At 38.1% G+C, this 22,675-nt stretch overlaps 1 protein-coding gene across 1 annotated transcript in view; it reads left to right on the top strand.

Moving 5' to 3' along the window:
* The window catches only part of LOC142836737 (solute carrier organic anion transporter family member 4C1), a 47,438-nt gene that overhangs the window by 13,556 nt on the left and 11,207 nt on the right, over positions 1-22,675 (top strand). Inside the window, exons 3-9 of the mRNA XM_075951270.1 lie at positions 11,249-11,431; positions 12,585-12,681; positions 13,187-13,308; positions 15,007-15,125; positions 16,278-16,422; positions 16,814-17,009; positions 21,821-21,974. Coding sequence (XP_075807385.1) covers positions 11,249-11,431; positions 12,585-12,681; positions 13,187-13,308; positions 15,007-15,125; positions 16,278-16,422; positions 16,814-17,009; positions 21,821-21,974 — 1,016 coding nt within the window. The remainder of the gene's footprint in view (positions 1-11,248; positions 11,432-12,584; positions 12,682-13,186; positions 13,309-15,006; positions 15,126-16,277; positions 16,423-16,813; positions 17,010-21,820; positions 21,975-22,675) is intronic.

Consider the following 22,675-nt stretch of genomic DNA (forward strand, 5'->3'; position numbering starts at 1 on the left):
TTCATAACTTGAAATCAATAATTCTGATACCTCTGATTTTGTTATTTTGCTCAGTTTAACTTTGACTGTCCAGAGCCTTTTGTGTTTCCATATGAAATTTTGAATAGAAACATATATATTTTCTAACAAAAATAACTATAAAGTCCTATATATAAAAATTCATACAAATGTAAAATATTTGAGATTGATAGCTAGCTGCTCTTTAGTTTAAAACAGATCCAATAATCTATCCCTTTTATTATATTATTTCTATATCCCCTTTCATTTTCAGAAAGAGCTCTTTGAAACTAATCTCCCTTGCTTAGTTTTTTTTTTTATCATGACCAGTAACAATTTGCAAGTAACCCCTCCTAAATGATAACAAATATCCACTGAACAACCAGAAACTCACCCCACCTATTGGGAATGTGGATGTCATGTTGCTTAGACTGCTTTCTCTTGTCTGGGGGTGATTATGTGTTTAGGAGACTCTGAGAAAATTGGGATAATAATCCAATGCTGGGAGAGATAGCTGTAACCTTTTGTTGTCAAGTCTCTGTGTAGTAGGAAAGTACAGGACTTATCTGAAGTCCTAGTGAGAGTAGTCTGTGAGCTTGGACCATCTCAGCTAGCAGCTTAGAAGTTGTTCTGGATGCAGAATTTTGAGGAAGCTGCATCAGAGGCATTCTGAGAGGCTGGGTCAGCTGGGATATTTGTCTTCATTGGTGTCTGGTCCTTTTGTTCTCAAAACACACTAACTTTTAAAGGTAACATATATATATATATATATATATATATATATATATATATATATATGCATTAAGATAAGTATGGAATGTGTGGTCTGTACAAGTCAGCTAAAAATTATTTTCTGTTTTCTGTTTGAGCAGGTAAAAAGCATCTGTCAACTTTGTAAGTGCATTTGGGCGGTATAACCCAACTTCTTTCTGTGCCATATGAAAGAATGGCATGTAATAATAAGTCATGAGGATTCTGTAGCCAATAAGATTTATCATGTCTCATTCAGTCTCAGAGCTGTTCTCATGCAGAGGGATCTGCATATGCATCACTTGTCCTGTAGTCTTTCCTGACTTCTTCCATGTCTGTAGCCATGATCCTCAGGAGGTCTCCCTTGGTCAAATTTGATTTCTAGTAACTCTGAAGGTATCCATAGCTTTTTCTTTCCTGTGGAAACAAAGGCATAATCAAGGCACACATTTCCCAATTTCTATTCTGATGTCAAGACATCTCTAAAGTATAAAGTATAAAGTATATAGGGTGGTTTTATTCAGCAATTCCTTGAATAATCCAGTTTCTCTCAGCAGATGCTGTTTGTTCATCAACATCCAAAAAATTCAAAGTCAACAAAAGCACCATACAAGATCCAGATGTCCTGTGTGTTTCCCAATTTTTTTTTCTTTGGTTTTTCGAGACAGGGTTTCTCTGTGGCTTTGGAGCCTGTCCTGGAACTAGCTCTGTAGACCAGGCTGGTCTCGAACTCACAGAGATCCGCCTGCCTCTGCCTCCCGAGTGCTGGGATTAAAGGCGTGCGCCACCACCGCCCGGCGTGTTTCCCAATTTTATGTGGCCAATTATTTTTTTCTATTCATTTACTCTATCTTTAAAGGCTTATTATTTTAAACTATTTTCTCTATTATTGTCAATATCCATTTTTTACTGTGTCTGTTTAAAGATTTTCTCAGTCTGGACACTTTATTGTGTACCTACAGCCTTCTAAGACCATGTGAATCAAGCCTTAAATTCATCATGGAGCTCTGTTCATGGCTTTGACTGGCTCAAGTCCACAGGCAGCGCCCAGGAGTCATGTCTCATATACCACAGCCTGCCTGAAAGACTGGGACTAGGAAGCAGCATCTGGCTCCATTTTGTGTGTTTGAGGCTTCTTAAAAATTTTCTTAGGTCCTATGTGGAAATATGTGCCCCCCCCCCATATTAGATGCTATATATAACGAGTCTTTCTCTGTCTCACTACCCAGCTCCCAAATAATTACATGGAGACATCTTATTAATTATGGAAGCTTGACCTTAGCTTTGGCTTATGTCAAATATATTTTATAACTTAAATTAACCCATTTACATTCTGCCACATGGCATTACCTCTCTTCCATCTTGTAGCTCCTGTTTCCTCGCCATGTCTCTCACTGCCTTTCTTCTTCTCAGCATTCTCTCTCTGCCCTGAAGTCCCACCTGTACTTACTGCCTAGGTATTGGCCATTCGGTTCTTTATTAAACCAATCACAGCAATATATCTTCACAGTGTACAATTATCCCACAACAATTATTATTTTGGTTTTTTGAGACAGGGTTTCTCTGTGTAGCTTTGGCTGTCCTAATTGCTTTGATTATATACAATAGCTTTTATTATATTTGAGGGAAAATAGGGGAAAGAAGTTATGAACTATCTTCACAGGAAAAATTCTCTATTCCTGTCTTATCATTGTATCCCTGGTATTTTGCAGCATGTTGGTAAAATGTAACTCTTTGAATGTATTTATGGTGTTACTGAATGGCAGACCTGTAACTTACACTCTGGATAGCCTGGCTTTTATATTAGAAACAACGCCAAGATAGCTATGGTTTCTCTAATCAGGCCTATTTCAAATTTCCTCTGGGTGTTTCTCATTAGTGAGCAGCAGTTAAAGTCTATCCATTTTATCTGAAGGTTGAGGTTGGTGAGAAACTTTATTCATATTCTACAAATTGTAGAGAAAAGGAATGACCAGTCAGTCTTGGCTTTCAATCCAATTTTCCTGACAGGATTTAGCTCACCTCCACATTTTACTATGTAAAGCAACCAACATGCTAAATGCTATCTATGCTAGTCCTAATGTCAACAGGGAAATGAAATTTAGTTATTTTTTCCTAGGGAAACAGCAAATAATTTTTGAATAATAAACCATAGAACCAACCACATAATGAAATATTAAGTTTGAGTAATGTGATACTGTAGATCATTTTTTCAAAATAAACACACAACAAGATTGGACTTGCACTGGTAATTGCTGAGGTTGATTTTTAGTCCACAGAGATTTATCTTACTCCTGACCATTGTATTTGTTTTAATCTTTCTATAATAAAGAACAAAACATAGTTATTCTCATAATAGATTCACTGCAGAAGAGGACAAAGACACAGTGCTTGATTAACCATGTTGTAGTGTAAGAGCTCAGGAAATGCTTTCTATAACTTCACAGTAGTAAACATTTTCCGCCTTAGGTCTATTCAGTCTGTTACAGTTGATTAACACTGTTGTCTCAAGAAAGTGAACTTAGCAACCCGTTTAAAAAGCGGGCCGTTGTGTTTCAATCAACTCCTACTTATAAAAGCAGTCCAGGGGTTGGAATAGGGTTATAATTTGCATTCTCTGGCCTCTGTGACTGCTGATATTTGGACTTTGGCAGTACTAAATTCCTTCTGGAGAAAAGCTCTGTAGTGTTCCATCTGCTAAAGGCTAACCTGGTATTTGCGAGAAGGTGAGTTCCCTAGCCCCAAGAACAGACTGGTTTTGTTTACTGTTTTATTTGTCATGAATTGAAATAGTTTATAATTTCATTTTTATCTCTCTGATCACATTCTGTCATTTTTACTTTTTTGCATTTCTATCAATTTTTAAAACGTCATACTGTTTGGTTCATAAAAATTTATGAATTATTATGTTTTAGTTTTGTATCATTTCCATTATCTCTGTAGTAGTTTTTCAGCATTTCAGGAGTCATAATGGCTTATCTTTCTTGGGGTTTAAAGTGTATATGGTTTTATAAGTGTTTAATAAATAGAGTGAACACAAAAGGCCCAGCTATAAAGTCTTATTGAAAAATGTATTCTTAGAGTAAACCTTGATTTTTTTCAAAAATAAATTCACGAAAGATTTACTGAGTGCTCATTAATGGGTGTTCATTGTGCTAAATGCTCTTTGTCATCTCTTTGTCTGATCTTAGATGTAAAATAATGTCACCCTTCAGAAGCAAAGTTCCCAAAACGGTGCAAAAAGTGGAGCAAATATCTAAGTAGAAAAGTTGTAACAGTTATGAAGAAAACAAAAACAAATATGAGTATTTTACATAATGGAGATTTTTAACTTTTATAACATTGGGAGTCTAAGCTGGTTCGTGGGCCCAGAGTCCTCATCTATGGGGAAGGCAGATCCTTTGGAAGGATAAGCCTTGTAAGATGTATGTAGTCTCCCAAATCCGTCCCAGGAAGTTCTGAAACCTTTTCTTTTTGAAGCTGCTAAGAAGGAAAAGAAGCATTCAGACTTTGTACATCCAGACTATATTTATATCCTCTGGGGAATAAATACCTTAGCCACACCATCAAAGATCTGAAAGATTCAGGAATGATCCCTTCAACACTATCTCTCTTTGCCACATATTTGTCTGGTGCAAACTCAGGACGAAGTGCTGGAGAATAACTGTCAATCACTGCAAACCTAGGGAGGCTGTGGTACTTGTTTCAGCTCCAGCTCCAGATTTGGTGTTTTTTTCTGAAACTTTTTTCTGCCTTCTTAGACATCTGGTACAGTTAGTGATACTGCATTCTTTGTTTTATTTATTTATTTTTTAATTTTGCTATTTGCAAAAACAGGGTGGTTTGCTATTCTGTGGAGCAACAGTTATACTGTCATCACCCCCCCCCACACATTTTTTTTAAAATCTATTTTTATTCTTTTTATTTTTTTATTATATATTATTTATTTATTTTGAGTGTAGGGCATTGCAAGCATGTGGAAGGCAGAGAACAGATTGCTGGAGTCCATTCTCCCCTACCACATGGATTCTTGGGACTATACTCAGGTCGTCAGGCACCAGTCTACAAACATCATCTTATTTCAGTATTGTTTAAATCCTCCCAAATGTTGCTGCAACATTCTGCTGTAGACATTTAGCCAGGTATGCAGACATTTTTTTTTATTCTAGCTACTAGAGGGTAAGATGCTTCTGTTGCCTCTAAAGTAGAATCAGAGACGTACTCAACATCATGCAACGTGTAGGAGATCCCTCAATAGGTAATAATTATTTGTCCTCTAATAACAATAGTTCCAAGGATGTGATCATTTCAATAGCTCATAAAATGCCTTGCTGGACTTCAGTATTGATGGCATTAAGCTAATTGGATTTGATATACTGAAAACAACTAGTAATTTATATGTATGCCAGAAGAAGTCATTTAAGGTCTATTACAGCAGTTAAATTTCAAGAACTTGGCATCTGGACCCTGTCACTGTATCTGTTATTTATTTGCATTACACACTATGTTAGAAGCACACTATTAAGTATTGCTTGGAGTCTGAAAAGATCCTGAGAATCTTTAAGCATCGATTAGACTTTGAATGTGGCTACCAGGCTTTGGTGGGAGGGGAACTACCTCCAAGTTCTGTACGAGAAAATGGCTGTGCTTGTTGTAGCAGAGGTGGACGTAGGCAGCTCCTGGCATGTTTTCCTGGGTAACAAGTGAAAGTTTTGTTTGTCTTAGTAAAATATCAACCTTTTGTTTCTTTTTGCACTGGCCTGTCCCTTGGGGTCTTGTAATTAAAACTGAAAGAATGCATGTGTACTGGTCACTTAAATAATTTGGGTTGGAAATTCAAAGCATTACTACCAGAGACTCTTTCAAAATAAAATAACATTTTTTTTCAATGCTGAAAATTGTACCAAGGGCCTTGATGGTGCTTAGCAACCATTCCACTATACAAGTCCCAGTTCTGATGATAACTTTTGGATAATAACATCCCTTGGACTAGCCACTGAAGAAAATTGACTAGGAAAGAATAATCAATGGATCTGGACAGTTGGCTCAGGAAGTAAGAACAGTTCCCACATAAGCATAAGGGCCCAAGTTAAAATCCAATCACTTTTATAAAAAGCTAGATGTGGGGCCGGGCGGTGGTAACACACGCCTTTAATCCCAGCACTCGGGAGGCAGAGGCAGGCGGATCTCTGTGAGTTCGAGGCCAGCATGGTCTACAAGAGCTAGTTCCAGGACAGGCTCCAAAGCTAGAGAGAAACCCTGTCTTGAAAACAAACAAACAAACAACAACAAACAAAACAAGCTAGATGTGGTCATCCATTTACCTTTAACCTTAATGCTATGGGAGTCAGAGGCAGAAAAATTTCGAGAGTTTCAGGTTCAATGGGAGTTTCTGTTTCAGGAGAATAAGGTGGAGAAAGGTGGGGCCGGTCACCTGATTTCCTCTTCTGGACTTTATATGCATCTCCACTGTCCATGCTTTCCAAATATGTATACACTACACACACACACACACACACACATACACACACACACACACACGTTCACATGTATGGTAATATTAAAAAGAAAAACATCCTTGAGCCATGAATTTAATGGGTTTACATCAAGACAAGCAGAAAATAATTTAAAGTATTAGATAATTCTGCATATATATATATATATATATATATATATATATATATTGGTTTTTTGAGACAGGGTTTCTCTGTGTTGCTTTGGAGCCTGTTCTGGAACTAGCTCTTAAAGATCAGGTTGGCCTGGAACTCACTACGATCTGCCTGCCTCCTCTGCCTCCCGAGTGCTGGCATTAAAGGCGTGTGCCACCACTGCCCGGCCTGCATTATAATCTTATGCCAAGAATTAAATGCATCTATAGACACATTTGAAACACAATTGAAATAATTAAATTATCTTGGACTATTCACTTATAAGGTCATATATAGAAAACTAGCATTTTCTATAGCATGTTCAATGAGATGTTGAGTATTAGTGGAGACAAAAAATAATAATTAGAATACATGAAGATAATATAGCATGAAACTTTACCAGATTACTTTCTTAACTCACTGGTTACAATCTAAGAATGGAGGCACAAAATACCCAACAACATTTATCCACTGTTGTCTTCTGCAACAGTGAGTTCTTCTCTGGAAAATCGCTAGAGTCCAAACATCTGCACATTGAAGTTAATCAGTGCTGTAGTTTAGGGATACATCTATCCTAAAAACCTACTTTAAAAAGACCTAAAACCTGTATACTTAAATTTCTATTTGTTAATTTGAGTATCATTTCTTAAATTATATCTATAGGTGTTTTGTCTTATTGTGGCAGGCCGCCATCTACTTCGGTCACACCTGCTTCCTCTGTCTTTTTTTTTTTTTTTGCCTGTTTTATGATCTACTGCCATGTGATTCTCATTGCAGCCACATGTCCTTTCTTGTTTGCCATGCTGGCCTTCGTGGACACTCTCCATTGTGTCTCCGTTTCTAGGGGTTTTAATTTCCCTGCTCTGGTCCTGGCAGCACGAGTAGCTCCTCTTTCACCTTTTCCCCGATGCTGCCTTGTTTCTGCTTTGCTGTTCTTTGCATCCAGTATTTGCTCTAATTGTTTCATTTCATGATGAAATACGTTCACATTTTTTTACCTACTCCATGAATTGTGATGAAGACCCCAGTGTTATTCTTAATGAAATTGTTCTTTGGAATTATTGTTTAAAAAAATTAATATCCTTCTGTAGGCACAGTGGCATCTCTTTTTGAAATTCTTTTCATGGACCAGGTTCGGGTCAAGTTCTTTGAGGAAATGCTGGCCGTGCGGTGCAGGCAAAGGATCTCAGATTTTAGTTCCTACAAAGGCAGACTGCTGAGGCATCTGTGGGATTCTTTGTATAACCTCTTCCTACTCCGTCTTCCATATTTTAGAAGTGATGCATTAGAGGAATGTTCTGTGGGCACCCTGCACCTCTTCTGTTACAGGCAGAGCCTGTCCACTTGCATGTGGGAGGGTGACTCCTCAGCTTCAGGAAGAGGCATTGTTCCTGCACCATTTCTAGGACTTCCTTCACCACCCGCTCTTAGTGAGAAGGGCATCTGTCTCGAGCCAGGTGCTTAGAGGGAATCACACACCGAAAAATCAGAGATTGTTTTTGTCTATCCTATTTTCTAAGAAGTGTTTGAAATACAGGTAATAGGGTAAGATGTAGGGATAGCCCAACCCCCTTAGGGGGCGTGTTCGCCTCGGGTTAATATTTACATATAAATCTGGCAAGCATGAGCCCTCCGCCCCTTCTGTTTTCCTGTTCTCCACGGGAACCTGTGGTTCTGTAAATCTATTTCCCCATTAAAGCTGTATATATTATCACAATCTGTCTGCATTCATTTACACCAATACAGTAAACGCAGAGGGATTACAGGAGAGGCATGTAGGAGTGACCTATGCTCCCCAGGCATCCTACATTGGGATGGTTAGATGTAAACAAATACAATAGTGTTTTTCCTTCCTTAGAGCTCTAGTTAGGGGGTGGAAAGCTGAGGCAGGAGGAAAAAGCATTCACACGCGCACACACACACACACACACACACACACAGACAGAGAGAGACAGACAGACAGACAGACAGAAAGAGAAGGAGAGAGAGAGAGAGAGAGAGAGAGAGAGAGAGAGAGAGAGAGAGAGAGAGAGAGAGGAGAGAGAGAGACTAATGAGAAGTTCAGACCAGCAAACAAACAAAATCAATGAATGAGAAGTGAGGCTGCTTTGGTGTAAAGTTAGTTACCTTGATATACCTGCTATATTAATTAAAGAGTCTAATTTCTTTGGACAACAATCCTCCTGTCCTCTTCCATCCTTTCTAGAGTTTTCTACCCCAGATCCTCATAGGAAACTAGGACTGTGAGAGTAGAATCCTAGTTCATGCCCAGTGACCATCCTTTCCATGCCTGCCTGGAGGCTGAGCTTAGGGGAAAGCAGTGCCTAGCATCCAGGTTGTTTGAACAAATGCCTGGAATCCTGGACCTAAGCAGGTGTAGGAGGATGGGGAATTTAGAGTTACTCACAGTAAGGGTTGGCCTGAGAACGTGTGTGTGTGTGTGTGTGTGTGTGTGTGTGTGTGTGTGTGTGTGTATCCTCATTTGTCTTTATGCTGAGGACTTTGACAGTATTAATAGGTGGATCTGGCCTCTGGTTGGTCCATTACAGAAAAGACTCATCTTTATTTTACCACGGCTGGTTTTTCTGAATTCATAAATGATATAGAGGCTCCCTCTTGTGGTTATTGTTAAATTGCATGTTGTTTTCTGTTTTAAATGATGCACAGTAACAGAATGTAGTCAAACTACATGTGTTCAGTATATGATAACAATACTCACCATCACCTTTTAAAGTATCTATAATTTATCTTTGCCTTGTTTGGGGACCATGGGTTCCATTCCTTAGTCTTGTTGATTAAACAACAAACAAACAAAAATTTGAAAATGGACTCAAGGGCCACTTATGAGAACATGAGAGATGGGCAACCTGGGAGGCAAGCTGCCAGGAGGAAGGAGACAGAAAAGGCAAAGACCAAACCTTGGCACTGTTAGAGACCAGGAAAGCAGGAAGGTTCAGCTATGGAGATTTGAGCAGCTGCGTGGTAGGGTGGTCTTCAGGGAAAGCGAGAACTTGCAGATGCCAGGTCCAGTAGGCTTTGGGTTCTGGCCAGTATCTGAAGGATGGAATGTCAAACATTATGCTTCCTTCAAGGAAACTCAGAAAGAAGTTTTCAGGCTTAGCAGTGGTATCTCTAAGTGACTGCACAGACCGAAGGCTTTGAAGTCATTATATACAGCTCTTATTAAGGGATGGTTGCTCCTCTCATCTTCTTATGAGTGATTTTACAAGGATCATTTTTCCCCAAAGATGTTCTGGACAGGTGATGGGTAGGCTTGTATGGATTAACCCTTATAAGAGGGGATGACAATATGGTAATATTTGAATCATCTTGGAATGTCATGTCTCCAACCAGAGTCAGAGATTCATCTTAGGTCTCTCTCCTCCTCTCCATTTTCCTCTCCTTCTCTAACTCCATCTCCCTTTCTCTCTCTCTCAACCAAAAATAAAATCATATAACAGAATAGATTAAAGATAATTGAAGGAAAATAAAACTATATGCTGAGTGTGATGCACACTTTTAATCCCAGCACTCACTAGGTAGAGACAGGCAAATCCCTAAATTCAGGCTAGCCTGGTCGGCAGATGGAGTTCCAGGTCAGCCAGGATTATACAGAGAAACCCTGTCACAAAACAGAGAAGAAAGTAAGCACAAACAAAATAAAGCTGTATAAAAATAACCATGGGTTGCAGAAGAAAATGGCTTTCCGTTAATGAGCTTCAATTATTTCCCCCCATTTATATGGTGTATTAAATCTTTTTTTTCCAGACAAGGCTCATTCCATTTTAAAATATTAAAATAAGTTTATACCTGGATACCATTAAAAGAAGAAAATGTGTGAATCACATCATCTTTCATTGATTCAATTTTGTTATTTCTTTATCCATGTTATTGGGAAACACAACTACTCATCTTTAGCCGTTTCTGCATAAGAAACATGTTATATGTGTTCACTTGTAAACCCATTAGCTTTTTACAAGGGTCTTTCATGGTGGAAAGTCCTGCATTCAGTTCCCTTGCTCTATGCTCTTGAAATTATAAGCCTCTCTTCATTTAGTTTAGAATGTGTATCTCTTTTCTTATTCTAACTGATTATGCATTTACTTGATTGCTTTTGTATGACTTTTCTATCTGTAACTTGCTGTCTCACCTTTTCTCTTTTGAGAATTTTAAAAACACTTTAGTTATTTTCTGTCAATGATTGTTTTGCCTGCCTGGGGTGGTGCCTGTGGAGGCTAAAAGAAGGTTAAAAGGAGCTGTGAGCTATCATGTGGCTGCGGCAAGTTGGACCAGGGTCCTCTGCATGAGTAGCAAGTGCTGGTTTACTACCAAACCAATCCTGTTTCCCTCACCAAAGTCTTAGGGTTTTAAGTTTGTCGTATTTATGCACACGTGTCAAGAGTATTTTTTCTCTTGGTAAGTCCTCCAGTCTTTATTCCCCTTTACCTGTTCTATTTCTAGTAGCTTGTTCTTTTATTTCTACTTGGTGCTTTCTCTCCCGTTTCCATGGGCTCATTAGCATATACCCTGAGCACTTGACTGAAGAGGTAACTGCAGTTTTTACTTTTATTGTATGACCCCTTATCTTCATTGAGATACTGAAATTGGTTACCAGCAAATTTCTTAGATTCAAATCTTAAGTAGTATTTCTTTATATTCTACATTTTGGCATGAGAGTAATTCGTATATGTTCTCAAGTATATATACTTTTTGTTGGTTTGTTTTTGTATATACCTTTATCTGTTTTAAATGCAATGAAAATGAAGAAATATCTTAGGTAAATGTAATTTGTAAGTTGATAATTTAAGTTGTTGGCTAAACTTTAAATTTACAACTCTTCCCCTCCACTAAAGATACTTGTTTAACAACAAGGAATGGTACGAGGTGTGCGTCTTCAGACTCTTTGCTTTCTAATTACTTGTATGTCTTCATCCTGGGACAACTATTGCTGGGAACTGGAGGAACTCCGCTCTACACCCTGGGAACAGCCTTTATTGATGACTCTGTGCCCACACACAAATCTTCTCTCTATATAGGTGAGTGAGCTCTTATTATCATTTTGATTAATTGTTCGTTCACTATGTAGGGAGTGTTGGAAGAATGTTTGCTTAGTACGAATTCTATCCCTATATCTAAGGGAGAAACAACAGACAAACAAAACCAAGTTCATTGTAATGCCATGGGCATTTCAATTAGGTAAATGCGATCATACTTCGTACTTCATCTAATTGTTTACAGTCCTAACAAGTCGGTTACTAGGATGCACAATGGTTCTACTGTCATCTATCCAGACCATGTTGACACCATGAATATAGGTGAATGCAGGTCACCTATAAAGAGAGAGAGAGAGAGAGAGAGAGAGAGAGAGAGAGAGAGAGAGAGAGAGAGAGAGAGGAAAATTAGCAACAAATAAAAATGTTTAGAAGGTGTCAATACAGTACATTTCATTTTGTAAATGCTTTGTTCTAAATGACAACAATATGAATCTCTAGTAGCCAGAAGTAAGCTGTTTACTGATTTAAAAAGTGATAGATCTCACTAGGAATCGTGACTAATGGTGAATGGCTTGCTTTTGCTTTTAAGAAATAGACCTATCGCCAGAACTTTAATCCTAGAACTCGGGAGGCAGAGGCAGGTGGATTTCTGTGATTTTGAGGCCAGCCTGTTCCACGGAGTGATTTCCAGGACAGCCAAGGGTTACACAGGGAAACCTTTTCTCAAAAAACAAACCAAAAAAGAAAATAAACAAACAAATGAGGCATAGGCTTATGGACATATCTAGGTGTTAGACTCTGCTACACAGTAAACAAAGAAAGCTTTCCAAGCTGGTGCAGAGTGTGGAGACTTCTTACTTCACCTTGTTTCCTTCAACAGAATTGTAAACAATAATTATAGCTAAAAGGAAAACAGTCTATGCACAATCTCCACAACACAGATTTATAATTACTTGGTGCAACTCCTATTATTATAATCAAGTGATTTTTATAGTGAGTCAATATTTTTAAATTCCTTGACATAACTGCTAACTAAATGATACCTTTCACCTGCTATTTTTTTAGATCTCTGTAATTTTGATGTAGGTCGAATCATTAGGAATTTTCCTTAGTAACATATTTTTCTTCACTGTTGTTAGAATGTTGAGCAAAGCTGTTTATATGATCATTCCTAATGCCTTTAATCTTTTCCTAGGAATCGGATACTCTATGTCAATCCTAGGCCCTGCCATTGGCTATGTGTTGGGTGGACAGCTGTTGACATTGTATATTGATATTTCCCTGGGACAAAGGCAAGGCAATATCTGTTTTTCTTTGAATTTTTCTTTCTGAATGTCATGAAGGAATTCAGGACAGTGTACACTCTTTTTATATGACACTGTGTCTGCACTGCTTTCTACATCTCTTAGCCTAATAATGCATTTATTCATAAATAAAGATGTCTAATAGGATCACTGGAGATTTTTAAAAATATACTTTATAGATTCTTTGGGTCAAGAATAATAATTCAGTTAAAATTAGTTTTTCCTTCACCAGAACATTAAATGCTCTTAACCATAAAGTCATCTCTTTAGGCGCCATGTTTGCCATCTTTATGATTCTTTTCCTACCATTGTTTTTAAGCCTCATTTATACCTGTATATATCTTATTCACTAACTCATTGTGCTGACTTCAAGACAGGACAGCTTTAAAAACAGTAAAAGCCTACCCTTTGCACCTGAATTATAAGACATCTGATTGTTATGACCAAATACTAATTATGACTGAATGAATTTTGACTTTTTCTGTCCTTACAGTTCTGATGTCACTGAGGATGATCCCCGGTGGTTGGGTGCCTGGTGGATTGGGTTTCTTTTAGCTTGGCTCTTTGCTTGGTCTTTGATAATTCCCTTCTCCTGTTTCCCAAAGTATTTGCCAGGTAAATCCATCTCATTTTTATAAAGAAAGCTTTATTGTAATTTTAGGTTAGTTGTTTTCAAGATGATTAATAAGAACTATAGAATCACCTTGCTTACTTGTAGACCTTCATGGTCTGCCAATACATACTTTTGAAATATAACTTCTTAGAAAATATTCACAGAGATAATAATATTTGTGGATTATTTTATTACGATTTATGTTTAGTGAGTACTAAGAACTTTTCACTAAACTTTTCCTTGTATTTTATCTTAACTCTTGTCTATGTACATGCAAGATACAATTGTCAATTAGTATCTCATGTTCAGTTAGTCATTGGTGTCAAGGATCAATCTGTGTTAAATCATTCAAGCTAATTATTGATAGTTGTACAAGTCCTTATTTTTTAACTTGTCCTCAAACTCAGTCTGTCATGTATTAATTTATAAACCATATTTCAATACTAGATAGTCATTGAAAAACAACTTAGTAGAAATGAATGTCCCTTCTTTTATGGCTTCTTGCTTCTGAAGCATGTTTCTCAAACTTGAAGACATTTGTTTTTACTATCATTTGCAACAAAGCTTTTGGAGGTGCATAGATATGTGTGGAGGTGTGTGGACATGTGTGGATGTGTGTGTACATGTGTGGGTGTGTGTACATGTGTGGATGTGTGTGTACATGTGTGGAGGTCTGTGGGCATGTGTGGAGATGTGTGGACGTGTGTGGACATGTGTGAAGATGTGTAGACATGTGTGGAGGTATGTGAAGGTGTGTGGACCTATGTGGGGATGTGTGGACATGTGTGGAGGTGTGTGAAGGTGTGTGGAGGTGAGGGGAGGTGTGTGGAGGTGCAGGGAAGTGTGTGGAGGTGGAGAAGTGTGTGTGGAGATGTGGAAGTGTGGGGGTTGGGTGATGGGTGAAGGTGAGTGTGGGGTGGTGAGTGGATGAGGGTGGGTATTGGGGGAGGTGTGTGGAGAGGGCTAAAATAAAACTCAATACCCTGGAATCGGGTGAATGCATTGGTATCTTTACCACCCTGGGCCATTCCATTCTAATGCCACATGATGCTTTCTCAGCATTTTCACAGAACTATGGTTTAAACAAAGATTCACAATAAATGACAGCAAATATTACTTCACCTCCTAGCATGTGCCTATCTCTTTCTTTAGTGAACAAAGGAAAACAGCCACACACGTATTCTAATCTATAAAGAGTGCCTACAACAACAATTCAAATGAACAAAGACTGTTAGCAGACTCAAATGAGGAATTATATATATTGGTTTAATGACAAAACCCTGTCATTAAATTGAAATTCATTGACTAAACATTAATATTTACACTGATTGGAACTCCATTTGTCAGTTGGTATGCTTGGTTTTGTAAGTTTTAAACAAGGTCTCACATTCCAGCCCAGGCTGACAGTGTGACCACAGACTTAGGTCAGTTCTTTTGGCATAACCTCCTGAGTGCTGAGAAAACAGACCTGAGCCAACACACCTGGCTGACCTCCATGAGTGGTAATGAATATTGGCCTTTAGCACAGCCCAGTGACGGACATAGAGATTTAAACAACTTTAGTAACAGAAGAAAACTGACCTCTAGTGGAATCTACGTACTCAAAAGAGTGCATATCAACTAAAGAGCAAGTAAATTTAAACATGATTAGTGAAACGGTAAACAGCAAAACAAGCATGTTTGCTCCCTCTCCCATCCAGGAACAGCGAAAATTCAAGCTGGCAAAACTTCCCAGACTCATCAGAATAGTAGTACTTCCTTCCAACATGCAGATGAAAATTTTGGAAAAAGTATTAAAGATTTTCCAACGGCTATTAAGGTAAAAGAGAAGTCCCCCCCCCACTCTCTCATTTGTGTGTGAGGAGTGTTCTCTCTCTCTCTCTCTCTCTCTCTTGTTTGTGTGTAGGTGTGGGTGTATATGTGTGTGAATTTCCCCCACAGGCTCATAGTAACACAGTGCTTACACATGTATACATCTTACATACATGTGTAAGTAAACACACATGCACCCTCACACCATTTTACAATTATTTTCCAAACAATTACTCTGGAAGCTTTTATCTATAACATTTCAGACTGAGTTTCCTTGCCCTTTGAGCTCCAGAATAGAAAAACTGAAAGAGCATGATTTACTTCCTTGGCAATATTTTCAGTGCTTCCTCATTATATGTAACCTGCCATTCCATACCATTTCCCCTATGGCATGCAATAATCAATTGTCACTGACCTCATCTGCTTTTAAGTCTTCTTCCTTTTGGATCATGCCTCCTCATTCTCAATTGTCTCTGTTGTTATTTCTTCCTTCCTACTGAAAGTTGAGAAGTCCTCTGTTAGAACTCCTCCCCTGCATAGCTCTGTGAATGTTTACACCTATTCTGACCAGGTGGCTGTGCTCACCACTACACTGCCAATGTTCTTGTCTGTCCTTCATATCTCGAAATTTGGTGTGTTAGGTTTATGAACTAATATTATGAGAGAACTGGCAGTGTAACTACCTGTGTAGTTACTTAACTCTATACCTATCTAAGGTTCTTAAGTTACTCAGTGCTATAATTATGAAATAGTATTCATCCATGCTCAGTTTCAAGTTTCCCATTTATTGGATTCAGAAATTTAAATCTATTTTAAGTTACCTAACAGAGGTAAATTTACAGTATAGATATTTACTCTAATCCTAGAAAGGGGAACCTTCCCATATGGGCTTTTGCTTCATCTGTTGGCTTCTTGAGAGCAATAAGAGCATAATGACCCAAGTAGTGAATCATCTGTCAGTTCCTTAGGTGTCCCACATACAAAAGTCCTCACCTGTGCATGTGTGTGTGTGTGTGTGTGTGTCTATCAATTAGTTGAAACTATATTTTCCTGCAAGAAGGAACCCTGAGTTAAAGTGTTTGCATTTTATTATGTGTCTGTGTAAGCATCACACTTTGCGCTGTAACCAGTTATTCATTTGAACTATATTTTTCCTTAGAATTTGATGAGGAATACTGTCTTTATATGTTTAGTTCTATCAACCACTTCTGAAGCATTAGTTACTACGGGATTTGCCACCTTTTTGCCTAAATTTATAGAACATCAATTTGGAATGACATCCAGCTTTGCAGCTACGCTTGGAGGTAAAAGCCTTTCTCTGTTATCACCTGGTATGCTGATTCTACTTAAGTGCGGTGTTTTTCTTGGGAGAGTAGATCATTTTGGATAGTGCACACCTTGAAGTTTTGGGTAGAAGTTTCTGATCCTCTGTGATCAGTGTTCTGTGTCAACTTATGACAGAAAAAAATTGGGTTAAGAAGAATATATTAATTCTGTTAATACCTAATTTTGTTAACTTTCCACTCCCCGTATCTATGACATTTTTTTTTTGTGCATGTGTTTTTTTTTTTTTATATGTCAGGTAAATGCTTTGGTTTTTGGAGGCCATGGTGGTGCTGGTTTTGATATTTTCCCATTGTCAGTATGAGTAACAGAGCATAATTGTCTGTTTTTCATTATCTTACTTCTCATTAGGGGCTGTTTTAATCCCTGGAGCTGCTCTTGGTCAAATCTTAGGTGGTGTTCTTGTTTCAAAATTCAAAATGAAGTGTAAAAACACAATGAAGTTTGCATTGTTTACATCTGGAGTAGCACTTATGCTGAGTTTTGTATTTATTTATGCAAAATGTGAAAATGAGCCATTTGCTGGTGTTTCTGAATCATATAATGGGTAAATATATTTCAATGCTTTTTACATTCATGTCAGATATTATGTATGTACTTTCAAGTATTTCCTTTCTCAATATAGATGATTAGGAATTGCCTTTTGAAAAATGCAGAAACATTTTGTCTATTTGTTTCAGTGTAAAATTTTTGTGGAATTTGGTTTATTTTGTGCCTTCTTGAAAGCTCTAGGTATTAGTTAAATTAGCAGTTTAAAGGCAAGGTGTTTGGCTCAGGGATTCAAAGAGAAAAAAAAGTACGTAGTTTGTCTTGTATGGATTTACATATGATAGTGAAGAAGCACCCACACTACCTGGTCATCTCCGTTCTGCCCTTTGATCTCTTCTTCTATCATGAGAGGGCAAGCAGATCCTGCTTCCTTTTGCTTGACCTCCTAACCTTTAGCTCTCTTTCTTTTCATGCAAACCTAAAGTCTTTGTAAGTTGTTCTCTTTGCATTTTGTTATAGCTACAAAAAGCAGACTAAGGCAACATCCTAGAGAGAATTTAACATCCTAATTCCATATTAACTTAAACATTGTATAATAAAAGCTATTTTGTTTTTCGAAACAAAGTATCCCTGACTGTCCTGGAACTCACTCTGTAGACCTAGTTTTGGCTTTAAACTCAGAGATCCACTTGCCTTTGCCTCCTGAGTGCTGGACTTAAAGCCATGTGCTCCACTCCTAAGCAGAAGTTATTCTGTATGATAAAATCCTCTTATTTGGTTTGAAATATACTAAAAAAATACTAAAATAAAACTAAACCTGCATAATACTTTCTGTTCTATTTACACTGAAGTTCATGTTCATTTTAGAGAAATAAATGGCTTCTTGTTCTGTCCTGCAGGCAGGTTTCTCCCCCTAGCAAGTTTCCTTGGCCAGGTTTGTTTTGCTATGGATTGCTAAGCTACCAGCAGTAGATCAGGCAAGGCAGGTGAGAGGGTATAGCAGTGTGCCTGGGAGCCTCATTGTGATGTTTTGATTATTTCATTGCATGTGTTCTTGGCTATTGAGAGAGGTCACTCCAGGTATGGGATTTCATGATTTTGTGCAATACTGCATTTATATGACATTAAATTCATTTAGAAATGTTTGCCAATAACAATAGTCTTGATTTGTAGTTATATTCACATGTCTGTCATTCCTTCAAGTTAATAGGATGCCGAGTGTTCTACACAAATGTTTGGTTAAGCTCCATTGCATTTGGTCAACACCTCTTCACATTTCCTCTTACAGATATAGTAAATTCTTCCTCTCAAACAGAAATTGAAAAACAAAATGCTAAATGAACAATGGGGTGGGCGACTGGAGCTCCAGAAAGTTCTGTAGCATTCACAGAAAGATGTCTTTTCAATTTTATTTGAGCATACTTAGCAAATCCTCATGACCTAAAGGAAAATGGAGTTTGAAGGTTTTAAGGAGCTGAAGAGAAGACAAGGGAGAAAGGTGTAGATGTTATTGAAAGTAAAGGCTACTTCCAGCCACCAGTTTGAGTACAGTTCAGGTTACATGTCTGGAAATAACAACAACAACAACAACAACAACAAAATGGAAATGTTGAAAATATACTTCACAAGCCAGGTGTGGTGGCGCACGCCTTAATCCCAGCACTTGGGAGGCAGAGGCAGGCGGATCTCTGAATCTGAAGCCAGCCTAATCTACATAGCAATTCCAAGGGCAGTCAGGACTACTGAAAGAGTCCCTGTCTTGGGGCGGGGGGGAAATTAAGGAAAGAAGAAAGTAAATATATTTCAAAGCTAGCATTTACTGGTTTTCTACTAGTTTTTTTTTCCTTTTCATCCCTTGTCATAATTTTCATAAAATACAGAGAAATTGAAGCCTGATGATAAAAGATATGTATTTCTTTCATGATTTCTATTGGGCTTTGCATGAGGACATCTTGCACTCTCTGTATTTTCAGTGTGTGTTTATAAATCATATGACACATATTGGAAATTCTGAATTGGAACTATTGTGAAGCTTTATATTACTAACCTAAGTGCCAAGGGCTGATTTTGTCTAGTCTCCTTTCTGTTGTCCATGCTAAGTTTTCTCTAGGTAGAGACTATCACACTTCTGTAACAAAACTGACTGAGTTTGACAAAGAAACATGCGGCAGCATTTTGTAGGGCATAGCTACAAAGAAGGTACTTTAGTCAGAAGGAAAGAGTGCCTTCGTATTTACTAATCCATTTGTATGCAGAGAACCACTTGTTCCCGCCTTGTATGTGGGTTCCAGATTCTGAGCTCAGGTCATCAGACTTGGTGACCTGTGTCCCCACCATCTCAGCCATCTGTCCAGCCCCTTACACTCTAACTTTTCTTTCCATTTCCCAACAACTTGTTCTCTCCCTCCTACGTTGATCCTCCCCCCTCACAAACTTCTCTGCTTACTACTTACATAACAACATTTTCCAGTGTGATAAATTATTTTTTAAAAACTTTGATGTTTCATTGGTTTATATATTTTGCTTCCAGTTGCTGGTATGAGCCCTTCTCATCTCTGGCTCCGCTTCCCTCTTTCAGTTATGTTTCATTACTCTACCTAAGATAGGACATCTGAGATTCATTGTGTGAACTTGAAGTAAGCAGACCTCCCCAGAACTCCACCTAGCCCACTATAATTTGTGAAGTTTTCAGAGTGAACTGTAGAATAGAGTGTGTGTCACAACGTCAAAAAGTGAGATCTATCTCTACTCCATGTGGTAGATCTTATCACTGTCATGATTTCTGTTAAATACACATGCAAATGGGTATTACATTTTTTTAACCTTGGTTCAATTATCTGCCAACTTGAGACTCATACACTTAATATTTATGTAAAGTCAGAGTGGTTATCTCTTCTTCAGAATTGGGAGTGCCTTTGAATTCCTTGAAATAGGGCTTCATCATATGCCAATCTCCAAATCTTGCTGATTATATGTTTAAAAGTTTTCTCCAATCTTTCTTAGAATCAAGTTGTGATTTGGTTTCTTTTTTTTTTTGGTAGAAAAAATTTTAATTAAAACAAGTTTACACATTTGACACTTATGTATGTTTTGACCACTTGTTTCAGGTGTTGTAACTGGTCTTTTTCCCTCCAATTCATACTCTGTGCAACTTGAGAGGATAAATGCTTGCTGAGCAAGGGTGAGAACTGAGTGCAGATACCAAGAACCTATATAATGCTGATGGGCGTGGTGGTTTACCTTTAACTCCATCACTCAAAAGACAGGGACTGTGGATCCCCAGAGAAAGCTGGCTAGCTAGACCAGCCTGTACCAGAGATCTGTGGGGTTCGTGAGAGATACCATCTCAACTAAGAAAGTGGTCAATGAGGCTATCCAATGTTAACCTCAGACACACACATATATGTTCACTTACACAGATGGAAACGCGTATACATACATCCATACATATAAAGAATGTATCAAAATATTTTTGGTGAACTTTTGGCAATATCACTGCTGAATATAAGCGTATATACTTCTAATAATTAACACCCATTGATTTTTAACAAGGCCCTTGAGGCAAACATTAATCTTGACCTTGACATCTCATAGGAACATAGTTCTTTCTCTGCTCCATTGAGCCTCTTCCAATTACCCACTGTGTGGCTAAATTTTGCTCATCTTTAAGACTCATATAGGAGGTAGTTTCTCAGGTCTCCTTTCTTAAAGCCGTTTTTCACGATAGTTGTCCTGCCTTGGAGCTTCTAAAATGTGTCTGTACGTACCAGTAAACCACAGCCAGCGGATTAGCATACAATTAGCTAATTACCTTTGTGCCTAGACTGAAAGTTTTGAAGAATGATGCTAACTTATTCATCTTCATGCTCTTATTACTCAACACAAGGCCTACTTATCAGCTGCTTCAGATACATTGTGGAATGAATGAATAGGTGAGACACTGGGGAAGCATCTTTGAACAGAGTAAACCTTTATATTGGGACTTCTGTGCCTGTGCTCCTGTCTATTGGGACTTTTGTACCCCTGTGTATTGGGACTTGTTGAGCCCCTATATATTGGGACTTCTGTGTCCCTGTATTTTGGGACTTCTGTGTCTTCACACAGACCAGAAGAGAGGGTATAAACACAACGTCACAGAGACTGAAATCAGGAAATTTACTCACATTGCAAAGACAGAATCTGTGGTGATATGAAAAAGTTAAACTACATGATTTTGTTGACTTTTATGGTTTAGAAATGTTGCTCACATACTGGGGATGTTTGCAAATCATTTTTAATAATAAAGAAATAATAATAAAAATAGCCGCTTTTTCATTGCCACTGGTGGGTAGCGTGGAGGATGGATCCAGCCATCTCACAGATAATGCACAGAACTGTAACTGTTTGTTACCGAGAAACCTTGACATTTACTGAGACTTTCACTGTTTTATTCTCTCTCTCTCTCTCTCTCTCTCTCTCTCTCTCTCTCTCTCTCTCTCTCTCTCGTGGGGGGGGGGATAAGCCTTATTAATAACTCTTATTTGATAGCTTTCCCCCTTTTAAGGTTTACCCTAATCAAAGAAGGTTTCTCAGTGCCTGACCTACTCAATCATTCAGGCACGCATCTGAAGCAGGTGATAAGTAGGTCTTGTGTTGAGTCATGAGAGTGTGAAGCTGAGTAAGATAGCATCACTCCTCTAAGGTTTCAGTCTAGGCATAGAGGTAGGTTAATTGTATGCTAAGTCACAGGGAGAAGCAGAAATTTTGTTTTATTACTTTGATATTCATGGGAGAGTGACTGAATGACACTATGAAAACTTCTGATACAACTACGTTCCTCAGGAATTACAACACAAAAAATTTGCCTTCTCTGTCCTTTCTCATTTACAGAACAGGAGAACTGGGGAATTTGACTGCTCCTTGTAATGCCAATTGCAACTGTTTGCGGTCCTATTATTACCCTCTCTGTGGAAGTGACGGAATCCAGTATTTTTCTCCCTGCTTTGCGGGTTGTTTAAACTCAAATTCAAACAAGAAACCAAAGGTAGCCATGTTTTCTACTTTGCCTCAGTGAAGCACTACGTGCTGTGTGTTGTGATTGCCATCTTGACCTTCTTAATGGGCTGTTCAATCTCTTCGGCTTGCTCTGCCTTCCCAGTTAAGCAACCCTGGCCTCTTCCTCTGAATAAGACTCCTTCCTTCATGTCTCATGCAATTATTGATGAACTCAACATGGCAATTATATTACCATTTTATATTGTTTATTTTCCTCAATTTTGAGATCCTTGAGCATGGTTATTAATTAGTAATATAATGAAACTCATTAATTATTTTTAACTGCACATACCACCAATACATTGTAATCATCCAAATCATTTATTAACCAAATATAAATTTTATTTTATTTTTTTAGTGTTATACACAGACATTATTTCTTCTTATATACTTGAATAATTTCAGACAATCCAAGCAGCTAACTTAGTAGGCAGGATGCTTGCCTTTCATGTTTAAGGCACTGGACTCCATCCTTATGGTCTACACTGCTTGTATTGGCATCAATGTGCCTATTCCCAGCACTCAATAGGCAGAGGCAGGGAGATCTCTGGGAGTCTGAAGCCACACTCATCCACATAGTAAGGCCCTGTCTAAAAAAGAAAAGAGGGGGAAAAAGCAATGCAAGAGGGCTTAAGATTTTATCCTGAAAATGGAGGCCACTCACATGAAGTTGGAAGGCAGCATTGCTTT

This window comes from Microtus pennsylvanicus, chromosome 17, assembly GCF_037038515.1.
Source record: "Microtus pennsylvanicus isolate mMicPen1 chromosome 17, mMicPen1.hap1, whole genome shotgun sequence".
Taxonomy (NCBI): Eukaryota; Metazoa; Chordata; class Mammalia; order Rodentia; family Cricetidae; genus Microtus; species Microtus pennsylvanicus.